This window comes from Coenobita brevimanus, chromosome 5, assembly GCF_032717465.1.
Source record: "Coenobita brevimanus isolate Jiangsu-jjx chromosome 5, ASM3271746v2, whole genome shotgun sequence".
In the NCBI taxonomy this organism is placed as follows: Eukaryota; Metazoa; Arthropoda; class Malacostraca; order Decapoda; family Coenobitidae; genus Coenobita; species Coenobita brevimanus.
This window is the reverse complement of record NC_136958.1, coordinates 36,839,750-36,857,606: the sequence shown is the minus strand read 5'-3', so window position 1 is coordinate 36,857,606 and position 17,857 is coordinate 36,839,750. Positions and strand designations below refer to the sequence as shown.

Sequence of the window (17,857 nt, the reverse complement as noted above, 5' to 3'; positions counted from 1 at the left end):
TAAATATTATATAAAGAAAATTCTGTGATCTTTATGAAATAGGAGCCCAAAATTACATCCTACAGCACAAAACAAAAGAAATGAAAATAAAGAAATGGTTTAATACAGAATGTAAAAAATCAAAAGAAAAAACAGACTTGCCGTGGAACAGATAACAGAAGACACAACAGCGAGAGGGCATATAACAACTATAAACAGGCTAGAAAGGATTACACAAAGATAAGGAGGGAGGCTTAGAGACAGTTTGGGGAGGACATTATAAATAAAAGTAATGATCAACCTAAGCTGTTTTTACAGCTACATATGAAGCAAAACCAAAGTTAAAGATAAAATACAGTCCATTATGGATAAGGGGATCCTCTATACACAAGATATTTGTGAAGCACTAAATAAAAACTTCAAATTAATTTTTACAAAAAAAAGAAATTTTGAGAGATGATACGAACATGCATGCCCACATGTATTACCAGATATACAAATATCGGATAAAGAAATACTGGAAGAGTTACAAAAAGTACACAAAGGAAAAGCAAATGGTCCTGACGGAATTTCAGGTTGGGTGCTACATGAACGTGCAGGAGTTAAGTAGACCATTATATTTAATATTCATGGAATCCTTACATCAAGGTAAACTACCTGATATTTGGAAGAAGGCATTGTTCCCCTATTCAAGAAAGGGAATAGACAAAATCCACTCAACTACTGACCATTATCACTGACAAGTGTTGTAAGTAAGATACTAAAAAAGCTGATAAGGAAAGTTTGGGTAAAACATCTAGAAGAACACAATATGATAACAGAGAGGCAGTTTGGTTTTAGAAAGAGAAAATCATGTGTTACTAATCTATTAAGCTACTATGATAGAGTTACCGAAACATTACAGAAAAGAGAAGGATGGGTGGACAGTATCTATTTCGATTTTAATAAAACATTTGACAGAGTACCACACCAAAGACTTTTATGGAAACTGTACCATCAAGGAGGTACTCAAGGGAATCTGTAAAGTTGGATGCACGATTTTCTTAGAAAAAGGAGAAATGAGAACAATATTAAGGGGAAATTACTCATCATGGAGGGAAGTGACCAGCGGAGTGCCACAGGGCTCAATGCTGGCACCAATTATGTTTTTAGTGTATATAAATGACATAGACAATAGTATTGGAAATGGAAGCTATCTAAATATGTTTGTGGATGATGCAAAAATTCAGAGGAAACTTACTAACACAGATTCCTGCAAAGAGCTGCAAGAGGAATTAAACAAGTTTCATGAATGGAGCAATAAATGGCAAATGGAATTCTGTTTGGACAAGTGTTATGTAATTAAATTTGTTAAAAGTGAGAAATTACCAGATTGGAATTATAAGTTAGGAAGAACAACCCTACAAATATCAGAAAGAAAGGACCTAGGAGTAATTATCAATAACAGACTATCTCCTGATGACCATATCAATGAGAAGGTACGTAACATGTATAAACAGGTTGCTAATATGAGAATAGCATTCACATATATAAATGAAGACACGTTGAGAAAGATAATAACATCATTAATCAGACCAACCCTGAAATATGCATCAGTAGTATGGAATCCTCATCTCAAAAAACACATAGATAAGATTGAAAAAGTACAAAGGGTAGCTACAAGATGGATACCAGGCTTAAGGGATATAAACTACAAAGAAAAATGAGAAAAACTGAATCTACCAACACTACAGGACAGAAGGAAAAGAGAAGACATGATTATGCTATATAAATGCATCTCAGGGGAAGAGAAAATAGATGTAAATGAATATATAACCTATGGGGAAGCATCAGCAAGAGGACACTGCAAAAAACTACATAAAAAGGGAGGCAATAAAGATGTAAGATAATTCAGTTTCCCAAATAGGGCAACTGATCAGTGGAATGCACAATCGAATGAAGTAGAGTGTGCCAAAACTATTCACAAATTTAAGGATATGTACGATAAAAATGGTTTAATGCATGGGACAGTACGAGCTTGATTGCTTCCTGTAAAGATCTATCTATCTATTGCCAGACGCCTCAATCCCGTTTGGGGTGGCCACAAACAAATCGCCTCCAAGTCGCCCTGTCCCCCGCCATTTCACTGCCCTGCCCCCAACTCACACCCCCCTCTCTCATATACCTCTCCACCCCATCCCTCCATCTCATCCTCGGCCTCCCCATCCCTCTTCCCCCCTCCACCTCACTCACATACACTCTCTTCGTCAGTCTTTCACCCTCCATCCTCTCCACATGGCCACACCACCTCATACAATTAGGTAAGAACTAGTTCCTGACCATCCCCCTTTGCTGAACTTTTTCAGTGTCTCAGTTACACAGAGAGTAGGCCAGCATGCTCTCCAATACAAATTTCTCTAACTATCTACACCAAACTACATGCACAGTACACACTACACTTCCTTTTCCAAAATTCAAAAAAATCATGGCGTCTCAACACTCAGCCTCGGAGTCTCCAGGGAGGGGGACCATAAATGCCGCCACCTTCCGCCCCTCTCCCGGTGACGACTTCAGTTGCCTGGAACCACTGTCTGACTCTCTTCTTCTTCATTTCTGCAACATTCGTGGCGTTTCCTCTAACTTTCGCTCTGTTGAGCATCACCTCTCCTCCTCAAAACCTCACCTTCTCTTTCGAAGACTCAGCTGTCTGAGGCAACTGACAGCAAACCCTTTTCTGTATCCTCCTACTTTCTCTATACTAATTTCAAAGCCAAAGGTGGCTGTTGTGTATATATACGCAACAACTTATCTTGCTCTTGTGTTCCTGAACTTGATTCTTCTGAATTCTCTACACTCTGGCTTCGGCTTTCCAGTCATTCTCTGACAAAATATATCTGTGCTGTTTACTTATCCCCTAATTCTACTGACTATCAAAAATTCTTTGACTATCTTACTTCTACGATGGAACACATTCTATCCATTTCTCCTTTCTCTGAAATTTCCATTCCAGGAGATTTCAATGTTCACCACCACCTTTGGCTCTCCTCTCCTTTCACTGATCCACCTGGTGAACAAGCCTGCATCTTTTCTATCCTTAATGACTTAGAGCAGCTTGTACAGCACCCTTCCCATATCCCAGACTGCCTTGGAGAGAGCTCCAACATACTTGACCTCTTCCTTACAACTAATCCTTCTGCTTACACTGTTAATCTTTTCTCTCCGTTGAGCTGGTGGCTCAATCGGTAGAGAGTTGGTCTACAGACCTAACGGACACGGGTTCAAATCCCGCTGGGGCAGGGGACAGTTTAAGGATTTGAATTTCATAAATATCAGACTTTACTGATCTACCAGAAGACCCGCCAACATGTCGTAAAAATACCCCCGCTAATACCAATACACCAGTCCTGTATGAGACAGCCCTAGCATGTATTCAATATGGATGGTGGGTGTTAGCACCGAAGTGGTGACATGTAGAGGTGTATGGTACGTAGGAAGACTACTGGGCCTTGAAAGCAGGCTGTGAAGCCTATGCCGAGTCGGTCACATAAAAAAAAAAAAAAAAAAAAATTATCACCTTACCCTGTCCTATCACTCCGGTATGGCCCGTGGACCCTCCAGGGAAACGTCATCTGTGGCATTTTGGAGCTGTGGATAGGGAGGCCCTCAGGCAGTACTTCTATGTTTTTCCCTGGAATGATTATTGCTTCCATGGCCGGGAGGCATCTGAGTGTGCCTTGTGCATTACGGAGGTTATTCTCTCAGGCATGGAAGCATACATTCCTTTCTCATATCCTTTGTCTAATGCAAGAAAGCCTTGGTTTAATCACGCTTGTTCTAATGTTGTCCGGAACAAGGAGAGGGCCTACAAAAGGTACCGGAGCAAACCCACCCCTGAATCACATCATCTTTATGTTTCTGACCGAAATCGTGCTAAGTCTGTTCTTTGCTCGGCTAAAAATAATTTCATCCGTACTAAATGCTCTCAACTCTCCAACTCAAATTCTTCCCGCTCCTTCTGGCACCTTGGCAAAAACCTTTCTAACAACTTTACCTCATCATCCTTCCCTCCTCTTTTCTACTCTGTGTTTTGATCACTGTATTATAAAAAGGATATGGAAAAGCTTGAAAGAGTGCGGCGATGGATGACAAAGATGATACTAGACTGAGAAATAAACCGTACGAGGAACATTTAGAAGCCTTGAATCTCTTTACCCTAACTAAATGGAGGATACGAGGAAATTTAATTCAAGTACAGTAATCCCTCCACTATCCGATGTAATAGAGCCAAAGGCATGTCCGGAAAGTGGTCCCGTCCAGATAGTGGGCCCCAGCCTCCTGGACTTGTACTTATGGACGCTAACTCAGAAAAACACCTATACAACTTCCTCTGGACATGCATAGCACCTATTTAAGACCCAAATCACACCAATAAGGGACATAAAAGACTGAAATAAATGCAAAAGAACCATAAAATGAGGTTTTACAGGTGAGTTTATACAATATTAAACATTCTAGGTACTTACAACAAGTCCCTGGCTCCTGGACTGGTAGTTATCGACCCTAACCTAGCCTAACTCAGAAAAACACCTCCCTACTGCACATGCATAGCACCTAAGACCCTATTCACACCAATAAGTGACATAAAAGAGTGAAATGAGGTGTTAGAGGTAAGTATGGAAAATACAGGACAATATGAAACATTCTGGGTACTTACAACAAGTCCCTGGCCATCTCGATGAATAACCCACCTCCTCTTAGACTCTGACAGTAAAAAGGAGTTCCTGAAGCACCTGCAGTACACTGTACATGAAGTCTTGCACTGAACTTAGTCATTTGCACTCAGAATTCCATGCTCTTAACACTGCGCACTCTAGTCTTACTTGCGCTCCATTGTACCTTAATGAAATAAGTGTTGCACTTTGCACTTAAAGTCTTTGCACTCATAAATCCATTTTCTAAACATAACACACTCTAGTATATTTGCACTACATTGAAAGTCTATATAATCAGTGTTGCACTCTGCAATTTAGTCTTTGCACTCAAAATTCTAAGTTCTTAACACTATGCACTGTTTTTTTTCACTGCACAACACTGTAAATTCACGTGTGGCCTAGTGGAGAAGTTCTTGCCGTTTAATCACTGTCAGAGTCTGAGAGTAGCTGATGCAGGTGACCTAGGGGTGCATCGCTGGGTCGTGGTGATGGACTACCCACTGCACACGACTCTGAAGAGAGGCGCAAACTCATGTCGAGTGGTGACTTCACCGTGCCTGATGTGCTGGGCTGTGGCTCGGAGGATGAGGGCCTGTCTTGGGGAGGCAATGGAGTTGAGCCAGGGCTGGGCACAGCGGGGGTCATGGGTCTGAAAAAGCTGTCAATGGTTGATTGACGCAAGGAACGACAATTTTGACTATTAATGATGCGCTGCCTGAAAGCGTGCACTTCCTCCACAAGTCCCAAGGGCCCCATCTCCCTGTCGCAGTCCAGGTGTTCCGGGTAGTCGAGAACAAACTCTACGTGTTCCCGGAGCGCGCTCAGCTTGGGGATGGCTGGAGTAGTGTCACGCTGAGAGGTGTCCGCATCATCATCGCCATCCTCATCGGAATTTTCAAGCTGGGTACTGACACCTGCAGCTGAAGATGTGATCTCGATATCAGACATGGTCTGATACCCAGGATTGCCCTTGTCGTCATCCAACCACTCACACACTTCGTCCACATCAACATCGTCCCCATGCGCACATAGATGTGCATGGAAGTCATCCATGTCAAAACCTAGGAAATCGTGCTCCACATCTGTTCTGAGAAGCAGACGAGACCAACCATTTTCTAGAGTCTTGACAGGGACTTCCTTCCATGCATTGGCCCAGTTGTAGATGGCAGACTTGATGTTGTGGCGGCAAAGGTTTTCCAAAGTCCGCTGGCCTCGCGTGTCCCGTCCCTCCCTGCGCTCGTCCTCGTCCTTGAGAACAACCATCACCTCATCCAGGAACTTCCTTCGGTACAGCCTCTTCGTTGCCAAGATCACTCCTTGGTCTATTGGTTGGATGAGAGCAGTCGTATTAGGTGGCAGAAACATGCACCTAATGCGCCCATTCTCAGCCACCAAGTCCTTGTCGCACTGGTGAGCAGGTGCATTGTCAGGGAGAAGGAGGGCCTTTACATGGTCACATGGGATTCCCAGTTTCTCCGTCTGGTAATGGACGATCTCCTTGACGAAATGGCAGTGGAACCAGTCTTTGAATATCTGGGCAGTGAACCATGCCTTCAAAGAATGGTACCAAACGACAGGAAGGACATCCATCACCCCATCAACACACCGAGGCTGCTTTGCATGGCCAACAATAACGGGCTTAAGCCAGTGCATGCCGTTAGCATTGGCACAACACAAAGCAGATATCCGTTGCTTGGAGAGCTTGCGGCCAGGTACACGCTTCTCTGTCTCCTCCGCTAGAGAGTTTGTAGGCAAAGAGCGATAGAATAAACCAGTTTCGTCAGCGATGTAGACTTGACCGAGAGTGAGGCCCTCCCTGTTGATTAAGCGCTTCACCTTGTGCCGAGACTCCTCTACTCCATCCTCATTGGTGTCCAAAGCTTCGCCATGAGACTTATGGTTGAAGGCCATGTCATAACTTGAACGCGAAGAGCCAACCCTCAGATGCCTTGAAGTCTAGGGCGTCGTGAAGCCTTGCGAACTTCTCAGCAGCAGCCTTCAGCTCCGTGCCATGCACCAGCACACCAGCAGCATGTTGCTGTCGATACCAAATCAATGTGGAGCGGTTGACTTCAGCATATTTAGGAGTAAACATCATCTTCCTCTCCACATTGCATTTGCTTTTTGACGAGAAGTCAGCCGTGTACTGCCTGAGTTTGTTGCGGGATCTCTTGATATCAAACAAAGTAGATCAGGCCAGGTTGAATTCACAAAGAATGCGTGAGGAAGACCATCCCGCATCCACCTTGTCCAATATCTCCCTCTTCTTCTCCAGAATCAAAACCACTCTCTTCCTCTTCTCAGGCAGCGGGGCCATCATCACACACACTAATAAGAGGCATGAAAGCAGCAGGAGAGCCTGCAGCAGGTAAGGCACCACTACAAAAGCGAGCATGTGGGCAGCCATGATGACGAGATGCACTCACAACATGAGACGGGCAGTAAGTGGGAAGGATGCAGGGGCACTCTAGCGAACGGCGGCGGAACTACATACCAAAACAGCTGGCCCACGCCGCGCGTCGAGTTCAAATTATGGGAAGGAAAAAGTCGGATTTTTTTTAATTTTTTGCGATTTTTGGCCCATTTTGGGAATATTGGATCCCAGGACCAAAATATCTGGTAAGTGGGGATGTCCAGAAAGTGGGCGTCCGGATAGTACAGGGATTACTGTTTTCAAAATATCCAAAGGACATGATAAATGGCTGTCAATAAATTCTTCACAACTGATCACTCGAATTATACTAGACGCAATGGGCATAAAATAATTGGCAAATGATTCCAGTCATGTGAAGCTAAGCATTTCTTCTTCAATAGAGTTGTAAATATATAGAATAAATTGCCCTCCAATGCAGTAAATTGTAATACAGTACTAACCTTTAAAGATCGCCTTTTTAAGTATTTGTTGTCTAACCCCCAGCTTAATAATGAGGAGATGCAGTTTGGGTTTATGCCAGGTAGGGGGACCACTGATGCCATATTCACTGTTCGACAGCTTCAGGAAAAATATATTGGTAAGAAAAGGGATCTGTATTTAATTTTTGTTGATTTAGACAAGGCCTTTGACAGAGTCCCTAGAGAGGTGGTAACGTGAACAATGAGAAAGCTTGGCTTGAAGGAGTGGCTGGTTAGGGTGGTTATGGCTATGTATGTGGGTGCTCACACCCAGGTAAGAGTGAATGGAGATTTGAGTGATGAGTTTTCTGTGAGCATTGGTGTGCATCAGGGGTCAGTTTTGAGTTCCATGTTGTTTATCATGGTACTTGAAGCCCTCTCGCGTGACTTCAGAAACAGACTCTCGTGGGAGATGTTGTATGCTGATGATTTGGTGCTGATTGCAGAGAATGAAAAGGAGGCGGAGGAAAGGTTCAGGAAGTGGAGAGATGGTATGGGGCACAAGGGCTTAAGGGTAAATGCAAATAAAACAAAAATGATGATATCTAGGGTTGGTGGAGGTACTGTCAAAGATGAGGGAGAGTGGCCATGTGCAGTTTGCCACAAGGGCATGGGAAGTAATTCCATCTTGTGCGGTGTCTGCGATAAATGGGTGCACAAGAGATGTAGTGGTATCAGAGGTAGACTGTGAGATAATGCTGATTTTATGTGTATGGCATGTCAGGGAGAGCAGTTGGAGATTGTCAGGCATGAAAGGATTGAACTTGCTGGTGAATCTCTTGAGTGTGTGGAAGAGTTTTGTTATTTGGAAGACATGTTGTGTGGTGGAGGTGGGGCTGGAGCTAGCTCTGTGGCTAGAGTGAGAAGTGGTTGGAAGAAGTTCAGGGAGCTCTTGCCTCTCCTGACATTGAGAAGACTCTCCCTACATGCTAAGGAGTCTTTGTATGCAGCATGTGTTAGGAGTGTAATGCTGTATGGTAGTGAGGGTTGGGCAGTAAAGGAGGGGGATATTTGCAGGCTCAGACGCACAGAAATGACAATGATTAGAGGGATGTGTAGTGCATCCCTGCGTGCAAGGTCTGGGGGGGCTGGGTTTACAATGGAAGAGTTGAGAGGTAGGATGGGACTGGAGTGTATTGGTGTCGTGATGAGGAGAGGCAGATTGTGATGATTTGGGAATGTGGAGAGGATGGGGGATGATAATTGGGTAAGGACAGTGAGAAGTGTTAACCCGCCCCATCCTGACGTTTTTGGACCTTTTTTTTTTTTGGCTCAAACATCCGCTTTTGGTGAGAAACATCGAAAATTCATAGAGAAATCACTCACCTGAGGTTTAAAGTACCCGATTTAGGTGCGAGTACTTCCTTACCTGACTGGGTTTTCTAACAGGCTGGCACCAAAGAAAACGAGTTCTATGGGAGGGTAACTATTTTATCCACTCATAAACAGTATTTATTTATTTACTTGGTATGAATTTATATGTAGTACAAGAGTATATTGGTTTTCAAACAGTAATATAGGCATTATAAGCATTGTTTCACTCACTAACTCATCACCATTCATGACCTTTTTTTTCCCACATTACCTGATCATCATTTCTGACTGTTTCTTCCTCTAATGCTATGTAAACTTTGTCCTCCACATTGTCATTGATTGGGGAATCGCTCTGGGCCTGAATGTCTTTATTGGCCAGGTCACTGGTAACAGGTGAATTGCCGAGACAATGGCGTGCAGGGGGGGGGGGTTGAGGTTATGCGGTGTAAGGCATTGTTCCTGCTTGGCATCTTGTAGAGGAATAGAGGAAGGTGTCCTGTGTATACGTGCCAAAAATCACTCGCGAAATCAGTCGCGAAAATTGAAAATTGTGCAAATTAGGGACCTTGCAATGTTGCCGCGTTAATTCACGTCACCGGGACGGCGCGGGTTAATATTGGGGGTGGGGTTGTGAGGGGTAGACCGAGCAAGACATGGGACGAGGTTATTAAGTGTGTCCTCAGGGTTAAGGTACTGAACAGGGAGACTGCAATAGATCGTGCAGCATGGACAGCTGCCATTAGGTGACCAAGGTTGACTCATGCAAGCATGTTGGAGCCTTTAAAAGTGAAACGAAATGAAACAAATTCAATTATTCGAATTTCGATGCGTTTTGGAGTGGTCCACCTACCTCATTTTCGAAGTAAAATTGCATTTTTCGATGCTCTCAGGGCCACTCTCCAAGCAAAACAAGCAAAGATAATATTTTTTATGTGAACCAACATGCTAGAAGTGAAGGAAAATTATAAGAAAAAGTATGAGCCTAACCTAATATGTGACATGTGTCAAAATGAGAATGAAAATCAACATCGTTTATTCACGTGTGAAGCATACGAAGATATGGTTCCGAGATATTTCACCGTCAAGTCAATTCGCCGTCAGATAATTCCCCGTCAAAACATGGGCGCAGCCAAAGGAGAAATGGCAATACAGGAAAGGGCAGAAATACACTAAGCATACACTTGCGGACATGGCGATATACATTTGCTGACAGTATGGCAATACAATGCAGAACCACAATTACTTAACCACAATCATAGTTCATAAAGTTTACTGGGGGTGTGGGCAAAGAAAATCATGATTTTACGTACTAAGTTTAAAGGCCCCGGATCCAAACTAATTTTTTCCATAAGAAATTCAGTTTAAATTTTGATCATTTGAATTTTGCTGTGATTTTTAGGCACCTATGCCCAGAGATTCCACTGTAAGTATAGGGATGCATTTTTGACCCTTGGGTTTCCTCCCCACCAATCAAGTCCTAAACCCACCCAAATGAGCCCCCCCAAAAAAAAGTTTAAAACCAATGGCCTAACAGCTGTAAAGGAAGCTAACCTAAGCCTGAAACCAGTGCCCATCTCACTTGTACCCAGTCATGGTCACTGGAGAATGTGATCTCTGACTCATATTCAAACTCGGTAGAGGAGAAGAAGCAGCACTGTATATGATCCCACCATCAGATGGACCCGAGACAATTAAATAAACATCTGTTATGCATAATAATAATAATGTATGAATGACGCAGAATTATCCAAGGTGCGAAATGTTGTGACAGAGAATTCTTGATGTTTTGACGGGGAATTCTCTTGACAAGGAATGTAATGATCCAATTGGGATAGACTTTTCAACAGCCCCTCTTCATGTCATTAGTTATTGTTCTGGTTGCTGAGCTCCTTTATTTTCTTCTCTCTCATTATCCAACATTATTTTGAAATTCCTTTGTATTTTCAAAGTGTTTTCCCTTGAGCATCCCGATTATAAACACACTTCATTGATCGATGATGCGATCGGGATGGCCTTTTCACCGGCCCTTCTTTATGCTGTTTTAGGTACTGTTCTGGTTGTTGAGCTCCTTTGTTTTCTTCTATCTTACTTTCCAACAATTATTTAGAAGTGGCTGGGGAATGGCTGGGAGAATGAGGGAGGTGAGAAGACAGAAAGAAATCAGTTGGATGGAAGTTGTGGAAGCACTGAAGAAAGTCAAAATGGGGAAAGCCCCAGGAATTGATGGAGTGTGTGGTGAAATGCTGAAGCATGGGGTAGAGATAGTAGTACAATGGATGTGGAAGATGTGAAGATTGGCCTGGGAGGAAGGTAAAGTCCCGGATTATTGGAAGTCAGGTATAATTATTCCCTTGTACAAAAGGAAAGGGGAAAAAGAAGTGTGTGGTAATCATAGGGGCACTTAGTGTAATGGTAGGATACTTATTGACAACACTAGGGAAATAACAGAGGAATTAGTTAGAGAAGAACAGGGAGCCTTTAGGAAGGGAAGAGGTTGTGTAGATCAGATATTCATTCTTAGATCTTTAGTGGAAAGTGTCGAGAGAAGTGAAAGAAGTTGTATGCAGTCTTCATGGATTTGAAGAAAGCATATGACAGGGTGGATAGACAAGGATTGCGGAAAGTACTAAGAATATATAGAGTAGATGGGAAGTTGTTGAATGCTGTGAAGAGTATGTATGAGGGTGCTAAGGCTGCAATGTGTGTGGATAGTGAACTGAGTGAGTTTTTCTATTTGAAGGTTGGGTTGAAACAGGGATGTGTCATGTCTCCATGGTTGGGGGTTGAAACAGGGATGTCATGTCTCCATGGCTGTTCAATCTGTATATGGATGGGGTTATAAATGAGACACAAGGTAGGGCAGTGGCCCTAATGAGAGAGGGCAGTGTTTCGAAACTCCCTGTACTGTTGTTTGCAGATGATACTGTGTTGTTAAGTGAAGACGAAAGGGAGCTGCAAGGCTTGGTGGATGAGTTTGGGAGAGTGTGTAAGAAACAGAATTTAAAGGTGAATGTAGGGAAGAGTAAATATTATGGTCTTCAAGAGAGGTGAAGTCAGCGAATGTACAGTGAGGTTAGATGATGAGGAAATGGAAAATTTGAGTACGTTTAAGTACTTGGGTAGAGTGAAGAGTATAAGGATGGAAGCTTGGAAAGAGAAGTGCTTGAAAGGGTACAACAAGGAAGAAAGGTTGCTGGTTCCTTGAAGGTAGTGATAAGAAACAGGAAAGTGAGCATGGAAGTGAAAAAGTTATTACATGACAGTATTGTGATACCAACTCTGATGTATGGAAATGAAGCTTGGATGTTGTTGGAGGGACGCAATTCAAGAGTGACAGCAGTGGAAATGAGTTATTTGAGAGGAGCCTGTGGAGTCACATGGAGAGACAGACAGGCAAGTGAGGATGTGAAGGAGCATTGTGGTGTGGATGTTATGGGAAGTATTAGGAGAAACACAATGAGGTGGTTTGGCTATGTGGAGAGGATGGAGAGTGAGAGACTGACAAGGAGTGTATGTGAGTGAGGTGGAGGGGGAGAGAGGGAGGGGAAGGCCAAGGATGAGATGGAGGGATGGAATGGAGAGGTATATAAGAGAGGGGTGTGTGAATTGGAAGCAGGGCAGTGAAATGGTGGGGGACAGGGTGACGTGGAGGCGATATGTTTGTGGCTGCCCCGTATAAGGGATTAAGGCATCTGGCAATAGCTAGATAGATAGATTTAGAAATTCCTTTGTATTTTAAAATATAGCCCGAATGTGAACACATGATTTATCAATGTCACAGTTTTCATCAATGCATGAAATATTTACTCTTTAAGGCTTTCACAATTATTAATATTCACTTACAATTATTATTATGTATTCCATGATAGGTTAGATGTTCAATGGTCAAACACAAAATATTGTGACAGAGAATCGTTGATGTTTTCACGGGGAATTCTCTTGACGGGGAATGCGATCAAAATACTCTTTGTTGAGTCGCCTAGTTGTCCACATCATTTGTACCTTGTCTAATGGGCGAGAATCCGTACGCCAAATGACAATGCTCTCTCCACCTATGACTAAAACACATTAATCTGAGTCTAAAAACAGTTTACAAGTCAACATAAACACAAAATTTAAGTCTAAAATATCATCAAAATTGGTAAAGAAAAAAAATCAAAAGCCCATTGCAATGCCAGGGGTAGGCCTACGATAGGTGGGGTGGTGTGGTATTTCTACCCCGATTACTATTCTGAGGTTCACATCTAGGGGTATCATAAATTGGAGTTTACCTGTATAACTACCACAGTGATCACACAGTGAATGTTTATTGTATGTGCAATGTTGAATAATAATTATGATGTAAAAATCGGAGTGTGGTAAGTTCTGGGTAGCGGTCATGAGAGTCAAAAACAGTGATTTTAGTACAACTTCTTCTAAGAATACTGCCTGTCCAGTGAAAATTCACGTAGTCTTCAACGCCATCTCATGTAAGACCTGAAGGTATGTGCGTTCCAATGGTACCTCATTTTTTACTCTAGCATTACTCATTACATTTCATAAAGGTTTCAATTTTTGTTTACATTTGGCTGATTATGCCCATCCTGAGCGTATAGCATGCCATTCCCATGGCCGTCTTTCAGGGGTTAAAAAGCATTACAGTATACTCTACAGTATATTATACACTATAATGGAACAGTGATCCTTTGGTTATTGTGCACTTGGTTATAGCAGTTTTTGTCATTACTGCCAGATATAAATCTGCACTCCATCCATTGTTGAGCATTTTTTTGACAAAAAAAACTTTGTTTTCACATACCTAAACTGGTTTCTGCCCACAATGATGGTGCAAAATACATGGTTATGACTTTAAGGTATTCAAAGATAACAGAAAGCTCAGTAAAAGAGGAAGTACACAAGAAAATGCATCCCTGCTCTCTTATCATTTGCTGAGACAATGTTTACGTCAGCCATGCAGGTGATTTTGACCTCTACGGCTGTCAGAAGGGTTATTTGTTTTTGCTCTCTCTCTCCACCTAACTTAAGAGATAATTCAATACTTCTCTCTCATTCTCTCTCTCTCTCTCTCTCCTTTCCTCATCCTTTTATTGTACTTCTGTCCCACTCTCATATTTAGTTTGAGTCACATCCAAAGGTTATACAAGAAAACAATATGCGAAAATTGGTGGATGGTTTGAATTTGAAGATGGGCTGAAAACTCATCTCGATCCACTCAAATTCTTGAAATTTTGAACTAGAAGTGTTGGATTTTTACCAGACAACTGCATATGAAAAAGTGGGAGTAAAAAATTTGGAAAAAGCTTATAGTCCCTGTCTCTTAACCCTTAAGAGACGGGTGTCCGCATATGCAGTCCAAGAGTTCTAGTGGCAAAGAGATTGATGTCCACATATGCAGTCCCACCATTTTTCAAAGTAGCTCGGGCATTGAGGCAACTTCCCAGGCTCTATGGAGGAGTAGGATGACATTAACAAAACCTTCCAAATATGTAGTAAATACACTGCAGAAACAGTGATGTGACAGTGATGTGATTTGTGATATTATCATTATTATAATATGGAGTGTCCAGTTTAATGGAAAACAGTGTTATAAAATGGTTTTGGAAACATATTTCAATGCAAGTGTGTGGAACGAGTATTTCAGTGCCAATACAGTGAAATATAACTACCACAGTGATCACACTGTGAATGTTTATAGCATGTGCAATGTTGAATCATAATGTGAAAATCAGAGTGGGGTAAGATGCACGTAGCAGTCATGGGAGTGAAAAACATGATTTTAGTATGCCCATTTCTAAAATCACTGCCCGTCCGAGGAAAGTTCACATGGTCTGCAATGCCACCTCGTGGAGGAACTGAAGTACGTGCTTTCCAGTGGTACCTCATTTTTTACTCTAGCATTACTCATTATGTTTTTTTTTTTAGGTTTGTTTATATTTGGCTGATTATGCCTGTCCTCCGCGTCTGTCACAACATGCAGACACCAGTCTTTAAGGGGCTAGAACAGAATGCAATTCATCTGACCTCGTGTAGTGCTGGTGATGCAGTGGATGGCCCCTGAGTAGCAACATGTGTAACCTGAGTGACCTGTGGCAATGCTGTAGTACCATCATCTTCCTCTTTCAGTCCTGATGCAGCTGTGGCCAATGCAAGTGGATCCAGTACCTCAACCTTGGGTAAAAGAAGGCATTAACAGTCAGCAGAAAGTACAGCCAAGCCTTAAGTAATGTGCAGTTGAGTAACATAGTTTTGTACTTACACAATCAGCTTTTCATCCTCCTTGGGTGACTCTGACATCATCCCAAACATTCTGAGTAAAAACAATAACATTAAGATGCTCATGGATGGAGGTTGTACCTTCAACCTTCTCTTTACAAGAACTTAGAATGACACTAAAACCGCTGTCTTGAAGATGTTGCCAGAGGTGAGATCCTCCATCGTAGAACAGGGCAACTACATCTATGTGTATCTTACAAGATGCCATGTCATCACTATCAGGATTTTGGTTGTACCTCTGAGAGAAGTTCTAGAAAAAATGATGAATCTGAATGTGTTTTTTGTGCTGGAGCCCATAAATCTAAGGACTGTAGTAACAAAAATTCTCCCAAATGCACCAACTGCTCTTCCTTAAGACGACAAGAAGCTAACTCTAATCCATGGTCGGTTGCTCATTTTGCATCTAGTTAAGACTGTCCAGTTATGATTTCTCATAGGAATAGATTAATTGAAAAACACCAACTTTGACCATTCAAAAAACTGACTATGTCCCTCTTGAATCAGTTAAGGATGGGTATTTTAAATATTCGTTCCATCCATAATAAGATAGACTATATTAATGCCTACACACAAGGGGTTTTCCGAAGTCGCACACTTCTTCCTATGGGGGATATCCGTAATGGAAAAAATGCCCTTATTTCAAACCTTAATATCTATCTATCTATCTATCTATTGCCAGACTCTTCAATCCCATATGGGGTGGCCACAAACAAATCATTTCCATGTCACCCTGTCCCTTGCCATTTCACTACCCTGCCCCCAGCTCACACACAGCCCTCTCTCATATGCCTCTCCACTCCATCCCTCCATCTCATCCTTGGCCTCCCACTCCCTCTCCCCCCCCTCCACCTCACATACACTCACCTCATCAGTCGCTCACTCTCCCTCCTCTCCACATGGTCAAACCACCTAAATGTGTTTCTCCTAACGCTTTGTATAACATCCACATCCACATCCACACCATAATGCTCCTTGACATCCTCATTTGTCAATCTATCTCTCTATGTGACTCCACAGGCTCCTCTCAAATAACTCATTTCCACTGGTCTCACTCTTGACTTCTGTCCCTCCACAAGGTCCAAGCTTCACTTCCATATGTTAGAGTTGGTATCACAATATTCTCATGTAGTAACTTTTTCATTTCCATGCTCACTTCCCTGTTTCTAATCACTGCTTTCAAGGAACCAGCAACCTTTCCTCCTTGTTTTACCCTTTCAAGCACTTCACCCTCCAAACTTTCATCCTTAGTCATCACACTACCCAAGTACTTAAATGCACTCACATTTTCCATTTCCTCCTCATCCATCCTCGCTGTAAATTCACTGACTTCACCTCTGTCAAAGACCATAACTTTCCTCTTCCCTACATTCACCTTTTGATTCCATTTCTTACACACTCTCCCAAACTCATCTACAAAGCCTTGCAGCTCCCCTTGTCTTCACTTAACACAGTATCATCTGCAAACAACAGTACAGGGAGTTTCCAAACACTGTCCTCTCTCATTAGGGCCACTCCAACATCCACTGCCCTACCTTGTATCTCTTTTATGACCCCATCCATATACAGACTGAACAACCATGGAGACATAACACATCCCTGTTTCAATCCAACATTCATGTAAAAAAAATTCACTCAGTTCACTATCCATACGCACTGTAGCTGTAGCACCCTCATACATACTCTTCACAGCATTCAACGATGTCCCATCTACTCCATATACTCTTAGTACTTTCCACAATCCTTGTCTATCCACCCTGTCATATGCTTTCTCCAAATCCATGAAGGCCGCATACAACTTTTTTCCCTTCTCTAGAAACTTTTCCACTAAATATCTAAAAATGAATATCTAATCTACACACCCTCTTCCCTTCCTAAACCCTCCCTGTTCTTCTCCAACTAATTCCTCTGTTACTTCCCTGAATCTGTTAATAAATATCCTACCACATACTTTTCCTTTGTTACTTCCCTGACTCTGTCAATAAGTATCCTACCATATACTTTTCCTATTACACTAAAAAGACAAATGCCCCTGTGATTATCACATACTGTACTTCTTTTTCCTCTTTTCCTTTGTACAAGGGAATAATTATACTGTACCTGACTTCCAATCCTCTGGGACTTTACCTTCCTCCTAGGTCAATCTGCACATCTTCCACATCCATTCTACTACTATCTCTACCTCATGCTTCAGCATTTCATCACACTCCATCAATTCCTTGGGCTTTCCCCATTTTAACTTTCTTCACTGCTTCCACAACTTCCATCTTTCTTCCTCTCTTCTGACATCCCTCCTTCTCCCAGCCATTACCCAGCCACGTATACTTGCATTACTTTCATTCTCTATGTTCAACAATTCCTTAAAGTGTTTTCTCCATCTGCTCACTTTTTCTACCTTCTCCACAAGTAATCTGTCACCTTTATCCTTCACTCCCCGACTAACTACTTTGCCATCCTGTCTAACTCTCTTTACCTCTTTTTAAAACATTTTCTTACATTCCCTCCAATTTACATTCAAATTTCTTCCAAATTCCTCATCCACTCTCTTCTTACTCTCTCTTACTAGTCTTTTCACCTCTCTCTTCCTCTCTACATATATCTCTCTCTTCCAGCTCTCACCTTCTTCCACACCCCTATTTCCCATCCACTCATATGTTTTCTTCTTTTGTGCCACAGTCTGTCTCACCTCTTCTTTCAACCATGCTGTTCCT

The 17,857-nt window shown here is 42.3% G+C and overlaps 1 protein-coding gene across 1 annotated transcript in view; it reads right to left on the bottom strand.

Annotated features, from left to right (window-relative positions):
- LOC145398801 (uncharacterized) overlaps positions 1–17,857 on the bottom strand; it is a 647,885-nt gene that overhangs the window by 107,833 nt on the left and 522,195 nt on the right. The window contains exon 11 of the mRNA XM_080271612.1: positions 14,898–15,044. Within this exon, the coding sequence (XP_080127738.1) occupies positions 14,898–15,044 (147 nt within the window). The remainder of the gene's footprint in view (positions 1–14,897; positions 15,045–17,857) is intronic.